The sequence below is a fragment of the Pseudochaenichthys georgianus genome, chromosome 5 (assembly GCF_902827115.2).
Source record: "Pseudochaenichthys georgianus chromosome 5, fPseGeo1.2, whole genome shotgun sequence".
NCBI lineage: Eukaryota > Metazoa > Chordata > Actinopteri > Perciformes > Channichthyidae > Pseudochaenichthys > Pseudochaenichthys georgianus.
The window spans coordinates 17590557-17610472 of record NC_047507.1 but is presented as its reverse complement, the minus strand read 5'-3'; the positions used below and the strand labels follow the sequence as shown (position 1 = coordinate 17610472).

The following is a 19916-nucleotide window of genomic DNA, read 5'->3' as shown; positions in this document are numbered from 1 at the left end:
TCTACGCTTGCATTTTTTTCAAACCAACTCTTCCACATTTGTTATCACGGTTTCTCAGCATTATTAAACATCATGCATGATATAAATTCTCCCTCACTGTGTGGGCTCTTCAGATGAAGTTCCCACTAATATCTGACAATAACAGCCCAAACTTCGGGCTGCTTCCTCTTGTTGACAGGAAACCTGGCGGGCTACGCTGCTTTCTGACAAACCTACATGTAGACAGTAATAGCTTTCAGGAAATAATTCAAATTAATCTAATCATTAAAAAAACACACCTACTTCCAATTGTGTGGTCCTAAAACAGTAAAATAGAATCACATAAGAAATAAAGAAATGACTTTAACACACAATAAATCACGAGCCTGCTGGGCGAATTCAGGGAAACTCAAAACGTACTGATCTTTATAAAGTGATGTGTAGAAGGGACACTTACACATTTTATTAATCTATTTGGATTAAATCAGTGGTTCTCAAACCTTTTCTGTCATTCCCCACTTTGAACAGGTGGGCCTTTTCAAGCCCCACCTGTTCCTCATCGCTCCAATAAAATGGTAGGCCAAGCTTAAAATTGTCAAATGTATCGTTCTGTAACAGGGGTCTCCAACCTTTTTTAGGATGAGGGCTACTTTAAAAAAATAAAACAAGTCGTGAGCTACTTTTACTCCTCTTTTTGTTTTTTTGCATTTTGTGTATATATTTAGCACATTTTAACATTATTATATGCTACCTTTAACCTTTGTGTATTGTTTGGGTCTGTGGGACCCGTTTTCAGTGTTTACTAAAATAAAATGTATGCAATTTAATTATTTTAACCTGCTTTATTTGGTGGTGGACGTCACATCCTCTAGGGTCCGGGGGCATGCACCCCCAGGAAGATTTTTTTTAAATGTTGAAGTTAAATGCATCAATCTGGTGCACTTTGAGCTAGGGCTGCTCAATTAATCGTATTTTAATCGCAATTACGATTTTGGCTTGCAACAATTATGAAAACAACATAATCGAAATAAAACGATTTTATTTTTTTAAGTAGGTTTTTCAGTTGAATTATACTTAAAGTTCAGGGTAATCAACTGTTAAAAACATACTTTTCAAATTATTTTCTTCAATAAATTGATGTTTTTCAAAGTAAATGGTTAATCGTATTTAATAATCGTGATATCAATTATTGAGCCAAATAATCGAGATTATGATTTTTGCCATAATCGAGCAGCCCTACTTTGAGCCCAACATGAATTTATGGATACAGCTCTCAACACTCAGATGAAAGGGAGCTGTATACTTTTCAATAATCCAAACATCTTCAGAATATGATCACAACAAATCATTTAAACTTGTTTATTCTTATCTTATGTTACCTAGTTAGCATTCTTTCTTTTTATTTATGCATATTTGACTAATCCCTCCCCTTTTAAACTTTTTACTGTCCTATAGTACATATTGGAATGATTTCTTACTTTATTTTTTACAACTTTATTAAATAGATAAAGGTGTGCTCTCTCTCTTGCTCTCTCTTGCTCTCTCTCTGGCTCTCTCTCTCTCTCGCTCCACATTGCTTTTCTTCCCGACTGCAACGCTGTTGTGTGTGTCTGTGAGAGCCTTTCACATGTGTGTATGAGAGATTTTTACCAGTGGCGAGCCTGTCTCTGAGAGCCTAAGATATTCTACAAAATAATATTTAAAAACATTAAAACAAATTATATTTTTCTTTATATATTTTTTTTAAATATGTTTTTAGTAATATTTGTCATTAGTTGTACCAAAAATAACTTGATTAAATTGTATTTAAAATAACATTTCCAAATAAATCCTTTGAATCTGCCTATTCAGTTTCTGTTTGAATGTGAAGGGTTGAATGAAAGAAGCTCCTCTCTGCGAGTCTGTGAAGACAGGAGCTGATTGGACGTCCAGCTATGAATTCACAGAGGGCCAGCTATAGTAACTGAACGAGAGAGTAATGTCAAATGACAGTACAATTGACCAATCATATCTTCCCTCTAAATGGGTGGGCTTTATTATCGCGGACTTTATGACAAGTTCCGCCCGCTGTGAAACGTTTCTTGTTTCCATAGCAACAACAACTGTCAACAGCGTAAACTCACCTTCAAAATAAAAGCATGCCAAATTACACTTAAGACATACAACTGCAACGAAAGTAACAAACACAATGCAATATCCTTTTCAATTTCAAAGAACACAAATTGGGTTATCTACAGGTGTTGTTTTGTGTGGTAGAGGGTCGCTTTCATTGATGCGTTTTGCACCCCGGGCGGGTCGTTGTTTTGATATTCCACCAGTGTGAAAAAAAAAGAAAAAAAGTTTGGTTTTTTTTCAAAATAATTTTTTTGTATTTCGCGACCCTATCATATCTCTGCGCCCCACACTTTGAGAAACGCTGGATTAAATGGATGTTTTAGGTTCCTTCAACACTGAAAACTGTGAGATCCTAAAAAGTACCTCCATTTATGTTATTTTTCTGATGGCTACACTTTTTTATATTTAATTTCACCCAGCCAAAATAACTTAAATGTTCAATAATACCTACATTTCAACTTGAGGAGTCGTTGAGTCACAGCAACATCTGAGAATATCTGGTAAGACCTGAAAAGAAAACTTGCGATTGTGGTTGCAGTTCAGCTCAACTTGCTAGAGTCTTCAACTGCTTATTGTAGAAGTGCACTTATCAAACAACACTTTTTAAACCTCTATTTTAGAGTAAGGTTCACATACTTTCAATATTCATAGTGCTAGCATGAAGTATTATTGCATCTGTGTTCTGGATCCCCTCAAATCAGGAGACCTAACCAGGGCAGCTGAACAGCACAGGACCTTACACAATAAAGTCTCTTATGATAAGGGCAACTGAACCCAAAAATAGCCGCCTCTGACTGCAGATATACGTGAGGGCATGGGAATGTAGTGCAGCCAGAGGAAGTTCAGCCAAGTGAACCTGATAAGGAGGGAGAATGAATCCAAGTCGGATTGCGATCCCCTTCAGGGAGCACAATAATGCTGGTCATGTTGCACAGGTCATTGGAGTGTATTCATAATGCAAGTTTTTAATCTTGCAATGGAGCATTTTTGGAGACAGGAATAAGTCCCGCTCCCTGCACTCTGCCACAAGAAACAGCTCTGCTGAGGCACGCTCTGCCTCAGCTTCATTATCTGGACTGAATCCCAACAGTGGAAACGCTTTTACAACCAGTCGTGGCTAGAGGCCTGTTTCTTCAAAGGCAACGCTTTCTCTTTGGAGGGCTTCAAAGAAGGTTTAGGGGAGGCAGACGGAGGATCTGTGTGGTCTTTTTAGATCATATTTTCAACCTAATCTCCTTTATCTTCTCTTTGCTTCCATTTCTAAACAATCCTGTTCATTTCACAGAGACGTCATGCCCCAGACAAGCCCTTAGACTGAGCCTCAAACACAAGCGCCATTTATTTCTGAATATATGATAAGGATGCCACTGACTACAATAGCCTATATGCACATTTAAGTACAAGCAGGTATATCACCAGTTTATTTCAGAAATACTAGAGAAGAAAAAGAAATAGCTAGAAACATAGTGGATAGTAAATGGATAGAAATGTTCTCTTCAAAGTATGTTCACACGCCTTGGGGTATTACTGCAGTAGTAAAATAAAGCATGTTCACATAACTATGTGAAGTATGATACATTGCCTACTAATTGTCAGTTGGGACTGAAGACTACTAAAAAATCTGAGGGGAAAGAGCCAGAAAGACCGCTACTAGCGTCACACCCCCAAAATCGCAGAAATAACCGTTGGTGGTTGAGATGTAGACGCCATGTTGTGGAGAAAGGAAAAATAATATGTGGAATAAAAAACATCTCTTGTTCGGCATCAGTTGGGAAACTGATTCTGATTATGTTATAGGAGGGCAAGGCTAAATTAGTTGAATACTCGATTAATAACATTTCATGTTATTTAGCTGATGCTTTTTATCCAAAGCGACTTCCATACAGTTCAATACTGTAGACGTGCCAACGGGAGCAGATTGGGATTTAGTATCTTCCCCAAGGACACTCATATGTACTGGCTGGGGATCACACCACTGACCTCTCAAATTGCCCCATTTAATGTTCTCTAAACCACTAAAAAACATTATAGGCTAAATCATGTAAATCCCGTTTATAAAGTAGATTTGCCCTAATCAGAGCAGTTTATCTTTAGGAACATCTTTGTTTATGTTTTTTTTTACAAAGGAGAAACTGTACTGTCATGTAAAGTGGCCCTTTGTATGATCGGGAGTGTCATCTGCCACCTAATCACTATTGATCACCACTCTCTTTGGACTGAAGACACAGATGGCTGAGCCCTCCAACTGCTCCCTTCAGCCCACTTCAACACCCTAGAGATTTGACAGGATACCAGCCACACACGGCCCACATTAATACATTAAAACAATATGTCAGTAAATACATTAAAATGTAGTTTTAAACAAGCTTTGCATTTATGTTCTCACAACTCTTGGTTTTGAAGGATGAGTTCGTGCAGGTAGAGGAGTGACAGAGGAGGCTCAGAAGAGTGCTGGTTCGACACACACGCTCAAAGCAGCCCGTTACTTTTGAAAGACTTCCATTGACGTGTAAAACAGCAAACAGAATTTCTATGCGATTGTCTTTCACATGAGAAGATAACAGCGCTCGGCGTGACTGAAAATGACCTGGGGCAGAAGGACAGAGTCAATAGAGTGCTCCTCTTACAAATGGGCCAGTGACAAGCTGGGGCCTGCAGAGACACCCAAACAGCAAATGTCTGATAGCAAGAGTTGCAGTTATAAAAGAACAACTGATCAATACAATGTTTTTAAGTGAGGCATTGGAAAGTCCCAAAACTATGACGGGTGCCTTAGCCCAATGCAGGGCTTCTCTTGTCTGTCATCAGTGAACAAAATGTGCAATTTTTTTAATTCCCAGCCTGAAAATGAATGAGTCTTGTATGTTATACACACACACTATGACTTCTATGATTACTATAGCACATATTGTTTATTGGGATGTAATATAAAATGGGGACAGAGCTGTTATCTGTGCAGGTGTAAGGTTTATTCACAGGGATAAATTAAATAACAACACACAGCTCTGATGATCAGTGTGTCCTCTGTTGTTACATCCTAGCTTAGCATTGATTAAACGCCTCCGTAATCAAAGGGCACACTGTTAGGTTACATGGTGTAATGCTACATGGAATGATGTAACTATTACATGGGCTGGTCCCTGGAGCAGGTTATTGATGTATGTTTGTCAATATGAATTGGTCTAGTTCTTGTCGGCATGATACACTGTAAGATTAACTGATGATGGACACAGACAAATAACATGGGACACACAGCTCAAATAGCATTCATTAAAGCTACATCTGCACAGTTGAAGCATACACACAGACAGAGCTGGGCGATGTATTGATATTATATTGTTATTGTGATATGAGACGTGGTACATTTTGGTTATTCTAATATTGCATAAGTGTCTTTTCCATGTTTTAAAGGCTGCATTACAGTTAATCTATGTCATGTTCTGAACTTACCAGAGTGTTATAGCCTTTATTATTTGGTTTGACCCATTTAGTCAATATAATCACATTGCAATGTGAAAGTAATTCATGTCCCCCTGAATGACTATTTCCTTTTTGTGATCCCTAAATGACTGAAGGCCTGCACACTTTGCAGTTGCCTTAGCCCAATACAGGACTTTGGGCTGGAACAAACATGGAACGAATTTAGTGTTTAACTGTCTGCCTAATGATGTGTGAGCCTTCAAGGTCAGAGCCACCCAGCTTTGCCAAAAAGACTGTTGCCAATTGGTGTGAGTGCCTATCTCATTTATTACAAAGGAAATTGAGGCAAAATGATTAATTTCCTTGTTAAGCATAGAATTAGCAGTTATTAACAACCTTATGGATGTAAAAGACATGGTTCCAAATCCTTTATGAGCATATTCATGTGTCTTTTAAGAGCAGTAAAACGTAACTTTATTTCTATTTCCATTACAGAACCCGGACATGTGTATGTTGTTAGTCAGTGCCTTATGTGCACCGCCTACAACATGCAGTCTGCAGACGGACTGTCCTGCAGTGCCTCACAGAGAGGAGGACACACTTAATCACAAGTGGCATAATCAAATACAACGACCCATGCTGTAAGGTTTTGTCCATGTATGAGGTAACGGTTCCTGTGTGTTTTGGTCGAGAAGCAACTGGACGAGAAGAAGAAGAAAAACAACAGGATGCCTATTGAGTTCATGTGTGAATGCTTAGACTCATGGCATCAGGAGCAGCCTAGAAACGTACATTTAATATCACTAATGACAAACCTGCAGCCCATCTCCTGCTAGCATTAGTGCTTTAATGAGAGGATAATGAAGCAGGAGGAGAGATACTTTTAATAACTTCCACATGCTGCTTCCACTGAGTGGAACTGGCCTGAAGGTAAGAAGTTGTGAGAAACAAACATGGGGAAAACTTGAGCAACAATGGATGAGGAATAATAGATAAATGGAAAGGTTGGAAAGACATATCAATAACACAAATTAATTGCTGTTTATGTTTTTTGTATTGGTTTTGGCGTAGAGAAAATGTTGTTGATCAGAAGTGGATACTCTACTATTTAAACTGGTAAGAAAATAAGTATATAAGCTCCTTCCAGCTATTTGAGAAGACATAATCGTTTTCATCTGCTTTTCAGTTTATTTAACATTCCACTGAATCTACGTGTTGGACACCACAGAAGAAGAAAAATGAACTAGCTATCACAGCACACAGCTGAATTATCATGACCAATACCATTAGTAAAAGCTCTTTTTTAATGCTATTTAAACAGACAAGTATATACACTGACTTTTATTGAGGAATATAACCTGCCTCACAAAATCTGCTTTATCTACTTTGCATTAATGAAAAATAGACAAGCAGAATTACTTTACTTGATTAAAAATGGACTTTGGAAATGTGTAAAGGTTTTAAAAATAAAAAAACTTGGGTACATTTGAGGGAAAACATCCATTAAGTGTGGCGTAAATAACTCATTGCATGCTAGGATTAGTTACTGTTGTTATGTCCGTTAAGATTTGTGTTCCCACAGTTTACGGTGATAACAGCAGGACATTCACAACTCAATATTTGCAGTAATTTTAACAATGTGTCCTTGATTTCATGGCGAAAAACCGGAAGCCTTCTTTTTTCTTCACACACCCTCTAAGGCTGCGGCCCCACGAGGACGAATTCGGTAGTTTGCGTTACTGTTTAGTGTCATATAGACCGTTCGGCCACACGAGGACGACCGAATATGGCACTAAACGACAACGGGTCCCAAGGTGGATAGAAATGCATACGCCACTCTCTGGGGGGTCAAACAGCTCCGTGTGTGCGCCCTATACGGACATTTTCAGATCACTGATAGTGATTGCGCAATAGCCCCGCCTCTCCCCACCTCTTCTGCTCACCTCCGCTTACCCCGCGCCAGTGCTGAAGTGTTTCGCCAACAACAACAATGGCGGATCGCAGAGTTGCTATCGTGCTCCGGACGCTATTGACCATGCTACAGTTGTTTGTGCAACATCTACAGCAATAATGATGAGGCAATAGCCCCGCCTCTCCCCACCTCTGCTGCTCACCCCCACGTCAAAGTAAACTGCACCCTGAATTCAGATTATTTATCTTTCTCTCGCCAGTGAAGTCTAATCTGACAGGACGGAGACACGTAGCTCTGCTCACCTGCAGCTCCTCCCTCTGCAGCAAAACACACACTTCAAGTCAGATCATCACCCTTAGCTATTTTAATTACCTCTCAAACTCCCTAAACTAGTTATAAATGTTTATTTTTACAGTCGGCCGGGTCACTGATTACTGGATGAGCTGCTGCATGAGACAGACACTGGCGCTGTCCGAAGAGAGGGAGGAAAAAAGAGAGGCTCCGTGTATTTTATCATTATATTATATAGAGTCGTTATTCATTTGTTTTAAAGCTCAATAAATAACAAAGAAGACCTTTGACCGGCACTTTTATAATTTTGTCCGGAAGATTTCAACTTTAATACACGTTGACTGGCGAAAAACTCTGCCCGGTTCCCTCGGCCCCCACCGCGGAGAATAAACAGAAGGGCAACCATGACAACCATGCTTCTTCGCTGCTTTTGTGGAGGAAGTTAGAGCGCCACGTAGAGGCTCCTGCATATGTACTGCAGCTTCTCCAGCGGTTGGAGCTAAACGGAGCGGTCTCGTGTGGGCAGACACTATCCGGATAATTATTGCATGTGGACGGAAGCCGTTTGCGATTGCGTTTGCGTTAATCCTATGCGTTTAGCCGTTTTCGTCCTCGTGGGGCCGCAGCCTAAAGTTGTATGTGTATCTCTTAGAGACCCATTCACATCACTTTAACGTGGGAAAAGCAAAACCTACAGGACAGTGAGATGTCAGGGTCAACTACAGAGTAGTGACTCGGAAATAGGTTGGGATTTACTGCCTTGCTCAAGGACCCTTCAGAGAAGTAGATATGGACTATAAAACTATTCAAATTATGTTCAAAGCCGCAAATCAACAATTACCTCATAATATCTAGGGACTTTTCACACAGAGAGAAAGCATACACATGTTGAGAGGAAACTGCATTTTCAAAAAACCACCCGTACGAACAAATGCCAAACTTCATTGCATCTCATCAAAAGGTGTCTGTGGAATAACTGTAACGATGCACTGAAATATTGTACAGGTCTATCTAAAATGAAAGTATTATTTAGGAGTCAAATCATTAATGGTTATGAACAGGACCTGTAAAATCCCATTTGTTGTTATTTCTTGTAATTGTAAAAAGTAATTTCTCTGATTGTTTTGTAAATAAAAAAAAAAAAAAAAAAAAAAGATTAACAAGACAAACATGTCGCTGATGACGATGACTTAATGTTTTATAAGAAAAATACATGTTAGAGGGGGTAGGACCAGAAAAGTTTGTTTAAGCTTCTTCTTGCCCCTGTTGAACATGAACAGAGACTATCTGAAAATTATTATTATTATTTTTTTTTGTTCGTTATTATTTTTTTTGTTGGTACTTTGTTATAATTATTAATCTGAGTGAAAAAAAGAAAAAAAGAGAATATATATATTATTGTTATATTTTTTGGTTTCTGACATGTTCAATAAATTGACTAAACTAAAAAACTAAAACTCATTGTCATCACAGAGGCCTGATCCATGATTCAGCTATAAGGGCGGGCCTTCCCGTTATTGTGTTACTCATTAAATATGTATGTGATGAGGAGGCTGCTAACTACCAGACGTTTAAGTCCCGCCTGAAGACCCACCTCTTTTCCCTCGCTTTCGAGTCAGTTTAAGCTATGTTTTATCGATTGTTATGCTTTTATTTGTCTGTCCATAGCCCTTATGTGCCTTTTATCTATTCTTATGTATGCCTTTTTATCTATTCTTATGTGTGCCTTTTATCTATTATTGTAATATTATATTTATTATAATGTTATGTCTGCTGTGAAGCACTTTGGTGAAACCCTCTGTTTTTAATATGTGCTATATAAATAAAGTGGATTGGATTGGATTACCAAACATCTCCTGCTTTTTAATTTGGCTAAATGGATAGGGTGCATGGTGAATTTAGGAGCTGTTCTACATACGCTACTAAATAAATTATCTGGATAAGTGGACCTATATTTGAATGCTCTCTGGAAAATGACTGTTCTTGTCTGATGCTACACAAATAAACAACCCATGTACAGGAATAACATTTTTGCTGATGACAAAAAATGGGAAGCTAATGATTTGTAGGGAACTGAAAACCAGCAGTGACGGAACAATGCAGCGTAAACAACACATTACTTAAAAACACAAGGCAAACCACACAATAACACCACCAACAAAAAACCTGGAGGACAACAGAAGGCACAAGCCGTCGATGTTGATCACAGATTACTCATTATCCCGTGAGCACTATTCATGTCTGGGTCTTAAGTTACAAACTGCACAATGCAGCTCCACGCCGGAGCTCCCCAAGGAATACTGAGGGCCTTGGATCATGTTCACCCTTTCTGGCACAGTCTGAGGAGGCCAACATAGATTTAACCACATGTGAGGTAAATTTCCCCCTTTGTTGTCCTCTTTCTCTCTTTAAGCCAGCCCCTCTTATTTGTGTGACAGATGTGCGACCTTCAATTATATAAGTGCTGAAATCACAAATCGAGTAGCTGCAGGTTTGCCTTCTACATGTAAAACAACATGCAACCACCCTGGATATATTGAAAAAAAGTTGACATAACCTAGTGTCTTCCTGATTTCTCAAAGGGCATATCCAACAAGAAATGCAAAGGTTTTTTTTGCTGAGCAAGTAATGAATAAAAAGTCATCAGAAACAGAGGCTGGAGCAGATGATCTCAAACCCCCTGCCTCCTCCTGGTGCTGTCCAGACCTTACAGCGAGATCACTGGGAAATCTGGTTTCAATACACTGCTTCCTGTGAAGGCAGGAAATACCCGTCATCTCTGCAGGCAATTAACAAAGAACCAGTGTGAGCGTCAACCTTGGAGTGGCTTTCTTGAGATCAGGAGTCATGCCTCTAACACTGTTAATTCAATTAGAGACCGAAAGGGCAAGCTGGGGAAAAAGGGCACAGAGGGAGCATGAAAGGGCACAGAGTGAAGACTAGGGTGTGGAGGAGGTGTGCAGAGACATGGAAGAGGGAGTATTTACATGGCACACAACCAGCAGGCAGCCCAGCAGACAAGCAAAGACAGCAGACACTAAAACAGCGAGCTGCTGGAGGGGTTGGGGATGGAGCGATTTAATATCCAGCTGAAACACGTCCTCCTCTGTCCTGGACTGGGCCGGGTGATGTTTCACTTCACAGGTTTTGCTGGGGCTGCAGCTCGGTTACAGCTGCAGGAGCACAACACTCATAAATCCTTGTTGTACTTGAATTATCCTTTGGTGTCTTTCAAGGTTTGGTGATTGCAATAACAAACCGTGTACTCTCTCTGAGCTCCTTTAACTATGTGCTGTAAAATAAAACTGGCAAACAAGAATGCATTTCAACCAGCATTCATTTATCTTTTTCTGGCCAATCCCAAGCATTGGAATAAGATAAATCAAAATTGTAATGTATTACCTACGACCTCATGACTCCAATATTTATTCTCCTTTCAGCTGGGGTCTCCGCCAACTCCTCAGGGAAATATATGCCTCCTTACAGTTGCTAAATGCTCCACTACATAAACTAGCAAGTCACTAACCTTGTCTCAATGCTGTTAGAGGAAAACATTTATCATTTGGTTTAAAATGTTACTGAAACAATCTGTGGGCTGCTGCCTGAAACGGTTGTCGAGATTGGCGAGAGTGAAGCAGAAAACCCATTTGCATGCTGTACAATCATAATATCAACCCGACAGACTCTAAATTGTCATCTAAAGCTCAGGGAATTTCTGAGTCGGGTGATAATCGTCTGTGGGTTCTACATCATAAGCACCCCCTTTTTAGACTCTAATATATAAAAAATATTGAATGGTGCCACTTTAATTAAATAGAATAATAATCTGGAAAATGTGAATATCACTGAAAGTATGTGTCTAAATTCTGCAAGAAATTGTCATCATAAGAAAGTCATGCTGTATTTTGCAGTTATTTATATATTTAAATGTCAATTTCCAGTAAACCATCTAAACACAATGGCAAATAGGGTGCCGACAGTAGAGTAGGACATTCTGGTTTGAAGACGGCAGCTTTAAAACTGTGGCAGCACCATCTGAGCCCAGTAACAACACACGTTCATGTATATATGGTGACGTCTAAATTAGATTTTGTTCAAACATTTCTAGCACTAGAGAAATCCATCTCTTGCCAGATTTGGTACTCCTTTAATGGCCTGTGCCATGGACCCCCGGGTGACAAACATAAACACTCGGAGGAAAATGATACTAAAGAATCGCAGTGTTGATCAGACAAGGACAGCCCCCCGTTTGTTTACATATTTCTGCCTCCATAACATCTGCAGGGAAGGCCAGGGGAACTTCCTATTTTGGGAAACAGCTGCCTTAAAGCAACAATTTCTGGAAAAGGGTTAGCATGGTGGGAGAACGAACTGTAATCTATTTCTGTTAAAGAGCCTGTGAGCAGAACAGTTTTGTGTGGATACTGTGGTACACAGCCACATCTAAAAACACCTTTTCCTAAAGCCTTCAATCACAAAAAAACATCTCATTAACATATTTGTTCCTCTTCAGAGTTGTGATAATGCAGGTTTCATTACGATGACTGACAAACATCTGGCAATGCTGTGATGCGGTGGTTCAACTCCACTGTGGGAGACCACTGAGTGGACCACCAATACTACCAGTGAGACGCAGGGCCGCCTTAATGCACGGGCTGACCTGGGCTGAAGCCCAGGGGCCTACGGCCTACGGAGACCGGGGGCCAATAAAAAATAAAAATAAATCTTTTATTTTTTATTTCGGGTGTTTTATTTTAATTTTAAATAAACAAAGTCTTGGCTTTCAGAATATGAAACTTATTATTTCCAAAATCACACGGTAAATATATTTTTGAAGTTGGGAAAGGGAAGATGACAGCTCTCCCTCACCACTCTGCTGTTCCGCAGCGCCGCTCCCCCTCCCTCCGCTGAAATTATGAATGTAAGGCGTATAGTAATCATAGATAACACGGCAGGGTCCGTTCCACTTTGTTTTCATCTGATTTCAATTAAACAAAGTCTTGGCTTTCAGAATATTAAACTTGTCTTGGCAAATTCAGATGATAAATACAACGTTGAAGCTTGTAACGGCATAATTACAAGCGGAGAACTGAGTAACTTGACATCACAACTTGAGATGGATTTTAAGAACATCATAAAGGCTTTTTCTTCAAAGAAAACCAGACGGAAGCACTGCTAAAGAGGTAAGGCAATGCTGCACTATTCATTGATTCCCAGTAGCCTGCAGGTTTAAATGTGCATCGTTTTACGCATTTACTAGTGTTAATCCACCGGAGATAATGATCATTCTCATCTACTGATACCTGGCATTGAGGCCATATGTTGCTGTTCATGGTGCTGAATTATACCTCATTCACAACAACGCAACTCCGGTTCAAGCTCCGTGCTAGAGCTTTTCAGGTTCAGAACCGGTTCTTCAGTTTAGCTCCGGCTCTTTTCACACCGCCCAGAGTCCGACTGGTGCTGCGTCATTGCGTCATCGTTTGCGTCATGACGTAACCATTTGCGTGCCTGCTTCATAAAGCCAAACCGCGCGCAAACCCCTCACAGCTGACACCGACAACAATGGCCGATTGTGCTCCAGCTTCCTCTGTACCTCTTCGGAAGACCAGATTCCCAGTAGGTAGCTGGTCTCTTCAGTGGACCACTGCTGCTTGTTAAGTTTCTCCATCGTTGTGTACAAGCTGGATAAAACGCGGGCTTCTTGTTGTTGTTCAGGAGTTGATCCCGCCCCTGCCCACGTCCCCGCCTCGACGTAAGCCTGACGTATGTGGTGCTTTTGCTCTTGCCGGACAATTTGTTGGTGCGTGAAACGAACCGGATTCCGGAGCTAAGAGGCTGCTCCGCTGCGGTGTGAACAGGAAAACCCGGTGCTTTTCAAGCTCCAGCTCCGAACCGGCCCTGAAACACCGTTGGTGTGAATGAGGTATTAGTGGTGTGTGTGTGTGTGTGTGTGTGTGTGTGTGTGTGTGTGTGTGTGTGATCACAGTGCCTGCCGAGGCTATAAATGACTTTGATTTGTTGTTTAAGGGGGCCTACAATGGCAGGTTAAGGCGGGCTTGGTGAGACGTGAGTGTTGTTACTTGATATTAATGAACTGAGACTGATCTCACGAGGGGAGAGGTCTAAGTCATTGGAAAAGTAAGCCGAGCTCCTGATGCTGCATGTCTGATCAGTGATATTTCACAGCTGCACGTCTGCAGTTGCTTCAAAGGGGGCTTAATACAACCTTCTGTAATCCGAGACAGATTAAAGATAAAACAGTATTAATAGGTATGTCGCTTTTGTCTCTGCTTCCATTTCTGTCTGCTAAATTAAGTTATTGAATTGAATAATCTATGTTTACATTCTTGATTCCATTTTTGATAAGGGTCCTGTAAATCTGTTAATTACCTCCGCCATGAAGATTATGTCTCAGCTCAGTTTGTCTCACTGCCATCAGGATTACAGGAAAATGTCTGTCCTGATTTTTAATAAAACATGGTGGAAGACGGCCGCATAGTTGAAGGAAGAAGCCTTTACATTTTGGAGAAGATCCGAATTACAGGCTTGATCAAATAAACTATTTTCACTTTATTTAACACTCTGAAATAGAGATGAATAATTGTGAGCGGCCCATATAGTGGAAACAACAACTATAACACAGCTATGGACTTGTCGTTTAACAGTTACCTATGTGGATAACACACTGCAATGAAAGAAAGGGAAAATGGTAGAGAAAAGGAGCAGAACTATTTTCCTACAAAGTATCACGGACAAACTTAAGTTCATCATGAGGACTTATAACTGAAATGTTTTCTTTGGCAGACATTAGAGCATCTCCCACTCACAAGGCTAAAGCTTTGGCAGCCAACCATTTTTTTCTCTCATCCTCTCTGTGTTTGCAAGTATGTACCAGCACATGTGTGTTCCTCATTTATTTAACGCTTAGAATGCTGAACCTCAGCTGAGCCTTTTTCCTCTAGTGGTGACCTGTCTGTCTAAGAATACAGCCAATGCCCTAATAGGTGAAAATACAACACTGAGGCTGCTGAAAAAGCCTTGGTCTGGAAAATCGAACGTCTGCCCATCCCTCTGACGTAATGATTCAACAATTGAAAATATAACCCCTGACATTCTGAGTGGCCAGCACATTTTTAGAAGTAGGGGAAAACACTTTCGCTGACAACAACTGTGAGAACACCGGGGTCTTTGTAAGTAAGGAAGAAGGCACGCCTGGAACTTCAGAACTGCGCAGAAAGCCACAGCTGCCTCTGTCATCACAGCAGACTTTAATGCAGCTGCAGCATTTCTGCCTATAACTGAAGCTGAAACCAGACCTACACTGTCTCAGAGCCCCCTACCACTGCAGCCTCACGTCCCAGAGGACACAGTTACCCCACTCGCTGACCCCCAGTGACCCCTGTCTGTCAGAGGTTCAATGCTCTGAGTGAGAACGCTGGAGAGGGCAGCTCCAATATCTGAGGTGAGATATTGAGGGAAAAACAGTATTTAGCCTTTTAGAGGGGGATATCCTCTTGTACTCTGCCTACAATTTGAACCATGGCTTTTGAATCTGGCCGGTAGCCATTTTGTGTTTGAGTTTTAAAGTTTGGCCGATACAGCATAAAGAACTTAGTATGACCTCCCCCACCTGGTATAACCTCAAACGTTACCTTGAATTTGATCCTAAGAAGGACTCTTAAGTCTTAAGAGAATAAGCTCCTGTCCCTTTTGCTTTGAGTTACAGTTGCCTTAACACTTAATTTGTGCAAACACAGAAGCAGAAACGGGTGTGTTTATGCTTTACCTGCACTGAAATACCCAGAGGATTATAATGAGCTAGCAAAGGATTTAGCTCATATGCTAAATATTGAGAGTCAGCAGTGGTCTCTTAGAGCCTTCATTCATGACTTGATACGCTCCAGACAGAGAGGAAGGGCGTAAATCTACAAAGAACCAACAGTATTTATTCCCAAAATGGACAGGCTTAAATTATTAATGTATATACAGTAAGAGTCTGTCAGGCTGTGTAAAGTGCCCTACTCAGGTCCTGAGTGTGAATGACTGCTTTGTAAATGTTTCCTCTAAACCTTCCACAATCACTGACTGACTAAAGATGGCTGTGGGTGTACAAAGGTGTTACTCACCTCAAAGTAGCACTTCCGAGACGGCTGGGAAAACAAAATGTGCGAGGTAGCCAGGTACATGTATGCTGTCCGGTAAGAGCTGATCTCCTGGTGGCCCTGGATCAGTTTGTATAGCTCCAGGCACATCAGGCCTGCCACTGCCGCAGTGGTGGTAGCTATGGCTGGGATTATCCTTCCAGCGATGAGCTTACTCTGTGGAGGAGACAGAGTACACTATTAAAATGCAGTTCAATAAAGTAGAATTATATGATCATACTGTGTTGGTTTACAATTTGTAAGTGGTGAAAAATATATACATACAGTTTATTTACACATTTTATGTCATCTTTAAGGTGCTTGTATTTTTAAACTTGAATTTCATGTGGTGTTTTTTTTTAATACTTCAGCTCCACCACAATCAGTGGTTGAAACATTTAAGTAAGTGGGTGAGTATATAGACTATACTTAAAATAGCCATCCAAACAAAACATTAGACCACAAGAGAAGTCATGTTTTAAGTATAATTTTTAAATTGGGATCAAAATGTACTAACTAATACTATTAATGTAAAAGAAGCATTTTGATGTTGTTGGACCTAAAATTAACTACTGTATAAACTAGTTCACATTTTAATCTGTATTATGCATCTTATTCAAAATAATTACTAGGCCTATATGTCAAATGAAGTCAGTGGCATAAAAAGTCATTTTTATAATATTCTACTCTGAAATATAGTGGAATAGTAGCAGCAGAACATCACTTAGTTGGATGTAATGCAAAACAGTACAGCATGTTTCATTGTTTTATACATTAATTGTTTTACCTAAGGTACATTTGCCTTTTTAGTGATGCTGTGTCCTTGGGCAAGACACTTCACCCTAATTACCTCATGTGGGTATTGTCCACAGTATTTACTGTTACATGTCTGATATGTATAATATGTAATGTAAAGCGCGTTGGACATTCTGAAAAGCGCTCCAATAAATGTAATTAATTATTATTATTAGTGTATTCATACTGTACGTTTTGCATGAATCCAGGGTTAAATGGTGAATTAAAGAAAAATAAATCCAAACATGATACTACATGTGTAAATCTCTGTATGATTACACAGGAGTAACCCTCTATTGTCTCCCCTCCCTCAGCAGGACCCTTCCCCCAGTCCCCCATCTGTCCTGGCGGTGTGTCTGCAGCAGAGGCTGGTACAAGGCCTGGCTCAGGTGGCTCAGGTATCACCTCCCAGGCGACAGGTAAAGTGCTGTGATTAGTTCTGCCCCAGGAACAATGGGTGAGGTGGCTGATTCTGTGGCTTTAGGGCAGGTGTGTGCTGCATTGACTAAAAACACGACCCCAAGGGAGGGGGAGCAGTATTCATTGCCTTTTTCTTATCCATGCCGCCACTTCAGCTTCATCCCTCTTTAATATGTTTTCCCTTTCACAGATATTTCTTTAGATGATGCACGGAGAGAAAATGTTGACCTGGTGCCGACTGGCTGCAGGGATGACATAGTTCTCCGCTCTCAGGTTGGATGCAGCAACAATGTAGTCCATGTGGAAGTTATTGTCGTCATCCTGTATTAGGTGAGATAATAAACATACAGTACATCAGTCATTCAAATAGCTCCAAAGCTTGATGCATCAGACAAAATGTATCTGATTAGGTATTGATGTCCATGCTGAGTGACACCCCCGCAGTCATATGATGCTCAGTGTGGCTGCTTTGAAGGCTTTGTTGTTGTGTCGCTGAGATCAGCCTAATACATGACTTGGTCACCCCATCAGAATGCAGAGGAAATCAGATTTCTGTTGTGATGGACAAGCCCAGTGAGGTCATGCCTCTGCTTCAGTGGCTCTACAAAGGCTAGGAAGGCGACTGTCACTCAGGGATGGCTTTAGGGGATGTGAGGAAGCTGCTAGCTGGCAACCTGATGCATATGAAACCCTCCTACACACATTCCATCTATCCACAGCACGACCTGGGCATGTGGGGATAAACAATAATGAGGAGGGGGAGCACGGTAGTTTGGGGATCTCATTCTTATTCAAGATGATATTCGATATGTACCAGACATACCTTTTATACCTTCATTACTGCTTCTCCTGAGTCACTCACACTGCCTGCTAGTAATTTCTATAGCCTGTCTAAATTCCTCTAACACTCAACTCTGTAGCTACAGCAACTGCACCCTGACTGCTCTGCTAATATGTCTTTGTTGGAGGTGTATGGTCGGAGGTAAAGGTTTTGTCACTGTGACACACTGCTCGCCTACACACTCTTAATTACCATTAAGATAAAGAAAAGGCTTGTATCAAAAGGTAAGAATTTTAATTATTACACTCCTTTTCCAAGGTTTCCCAGGAAACCAAGGATTTTCCTGCTGGGTCAATAGGTCAACAGGTAAAAAAGAGGACACATTTCTTAATTAGGCATAAGATTAAATGATATTTTGGGATAGACATCCACAGTAAGTCAATATGTTATGATTAAAATATAACTGCATCATATTCTGCATTTGTTTAGTGTAATAGTTGATAAGATTAAAGAAATTAAATATTTTCTTTGGTCCTTTGATGAAACTTGAAGGAACACATTGCTGGCATTTACAGGAAACATATTATAGAAACTGGCTGATAACTTTAATCCAAAGTTGTTTTTGATTCTGGGTCTATTCAGAGTCTGATCTTCTTTATTCTGACTTAGCTTACTGTGCTGAAGCAACTGTTAAGGATACACCTTTGGCTTTGGGAAGTTATTTGTTGTATGTCTGTGCTCCCAGATCACTTTATAGAGATATATACCTTATGCTTGGCTCCCCCAGACACTTCCAGGTGACAACTCAGCGCTAAACCTGATTAAATGTCCATACAGTGAGTGACTATTTGTTAATAGGCAGTGAAAGAGAGTGTGAGGAGAGACTGTGACTGACAGGCATACAGGGGAAATCTACCTTCAGGACTCCCTTCACTGATGCAGTTGACACGTGTGCAGACACTATGTCTTTGTCCTGAGTTGTTGAATGAAATGCATTTTTCCTAACGTTTTATAATACACCTCTTAAATATTAAATAAATCTGTTCCATGTGAGCTGGCAGTAAGATGTTTTTTCACAATGTAAACTTCTTCAGATTCATACATTTAAGCCCCAGGGAGTTTTAACAGTGAAAAGAGAGCACAAGCAAGCTCCGTTTCATGAATGTTTTGAGCAAAAGCAAAGATTCGGGTCACTAAGGACCCAAAGACGAGGGGAAAGAAAGTCATATTCTGAAAGCACCCATAGTTCTGAGTGTAGCTCCCTGCTAACGCTAAGCCTCCAGTCTGTCTCTGCTTCTGCGGAGCATGCAGCAGAGGTGTCACTGTGCTCCCACCCTACCTTCTCAAAGTCCGTGGGGTACATCTGCATGGCTGAGCTTTTCAGAGACGGGGAGGCCAACTTTCCTTTCAGCTCCTCAAGTCTGGCTTTTTCTGTAGCATGGACAAAGAGAGACATGAAAAAAAGGAATTCTTCAAGACAGTGAGTAGTGACATTAAATATCATGGCATTCAAATAACTCACCGGCATCATCACTGTCCTGTTTTTTGTCCTCCTCCATATCCTTATCAGTGAGGTGAATCTTCACGGAGGACTTGGGAGTGAAAGACGGTACGGAGACTTTCTCTAAGGTTTTTCTGATGGAAGCGCAGTCTGTTGTGCCTTTGATCCCGTAGATCTGCCCATACAGATTAGCTGCTGCCACCACATACTCCTTGTGGGTACTCTAAAACACATAATACAAATATAAACTTCAAATTAAATCAACACTTTTGTCATGTTTTATCAGAAAACATCATTTCCATATAAATCATAGTTATTCTACCTCTCTTCAGTTGAGAAGACTTTAAAATACTTAAATAAAGTTGTGCTAATGTTGCATTGTGCGACTCATAATGCAGGAATGAATCCAGCAATTAAATATAGAATATATTTGCTTTTAATAGAGAATATCTACAGCAGTAAATACTTCTGATTTACACACCCACCGTCACAGATAATTCATTAAAAGTAAAAACAAATATATTTTAAACAAAGATGTTGTAATACCAATACCACACC

General features: G+C 40.3%; 1 protein-coding gene across 2 annotated transcripts in view; it reads right to left on the bottom strand.

Moving 5' to 3' along the window:
• uba7 (ubiquitin-like modifier activating enzyme 7) overlaps nucleotides 1-19916 on the bottom strand; it is a 39345-nt gene that overhangs the window by 7337 nt on the left and 12092 nt on the right. For both annotated transcript variants that reach the window (XM_034082832.2, XM_034082833.2), the window contains exons 18-21: nucleotides 19380-19581; nucleotides 19197-19288; nucleotides 17305-17397; nucleotides 15847-16038 (exon numbers count right to left, since the gene is read on the bottom strand). In XM_034082832.2, coding sequence (XP_033938723.1) covers nucleotides 15847-16038; nucleotides 17305-17397; nucleotides 19197-19288; nucleotides 19380-19581 — 579 coding nt within the window. The remainder of the gene's footprint in view (nucleotides 1-15846; nucleotides 16039-17304; nucleotides 17398-19196; nucleotides 19289-19379; nucleotides 19582-19916) is intronic.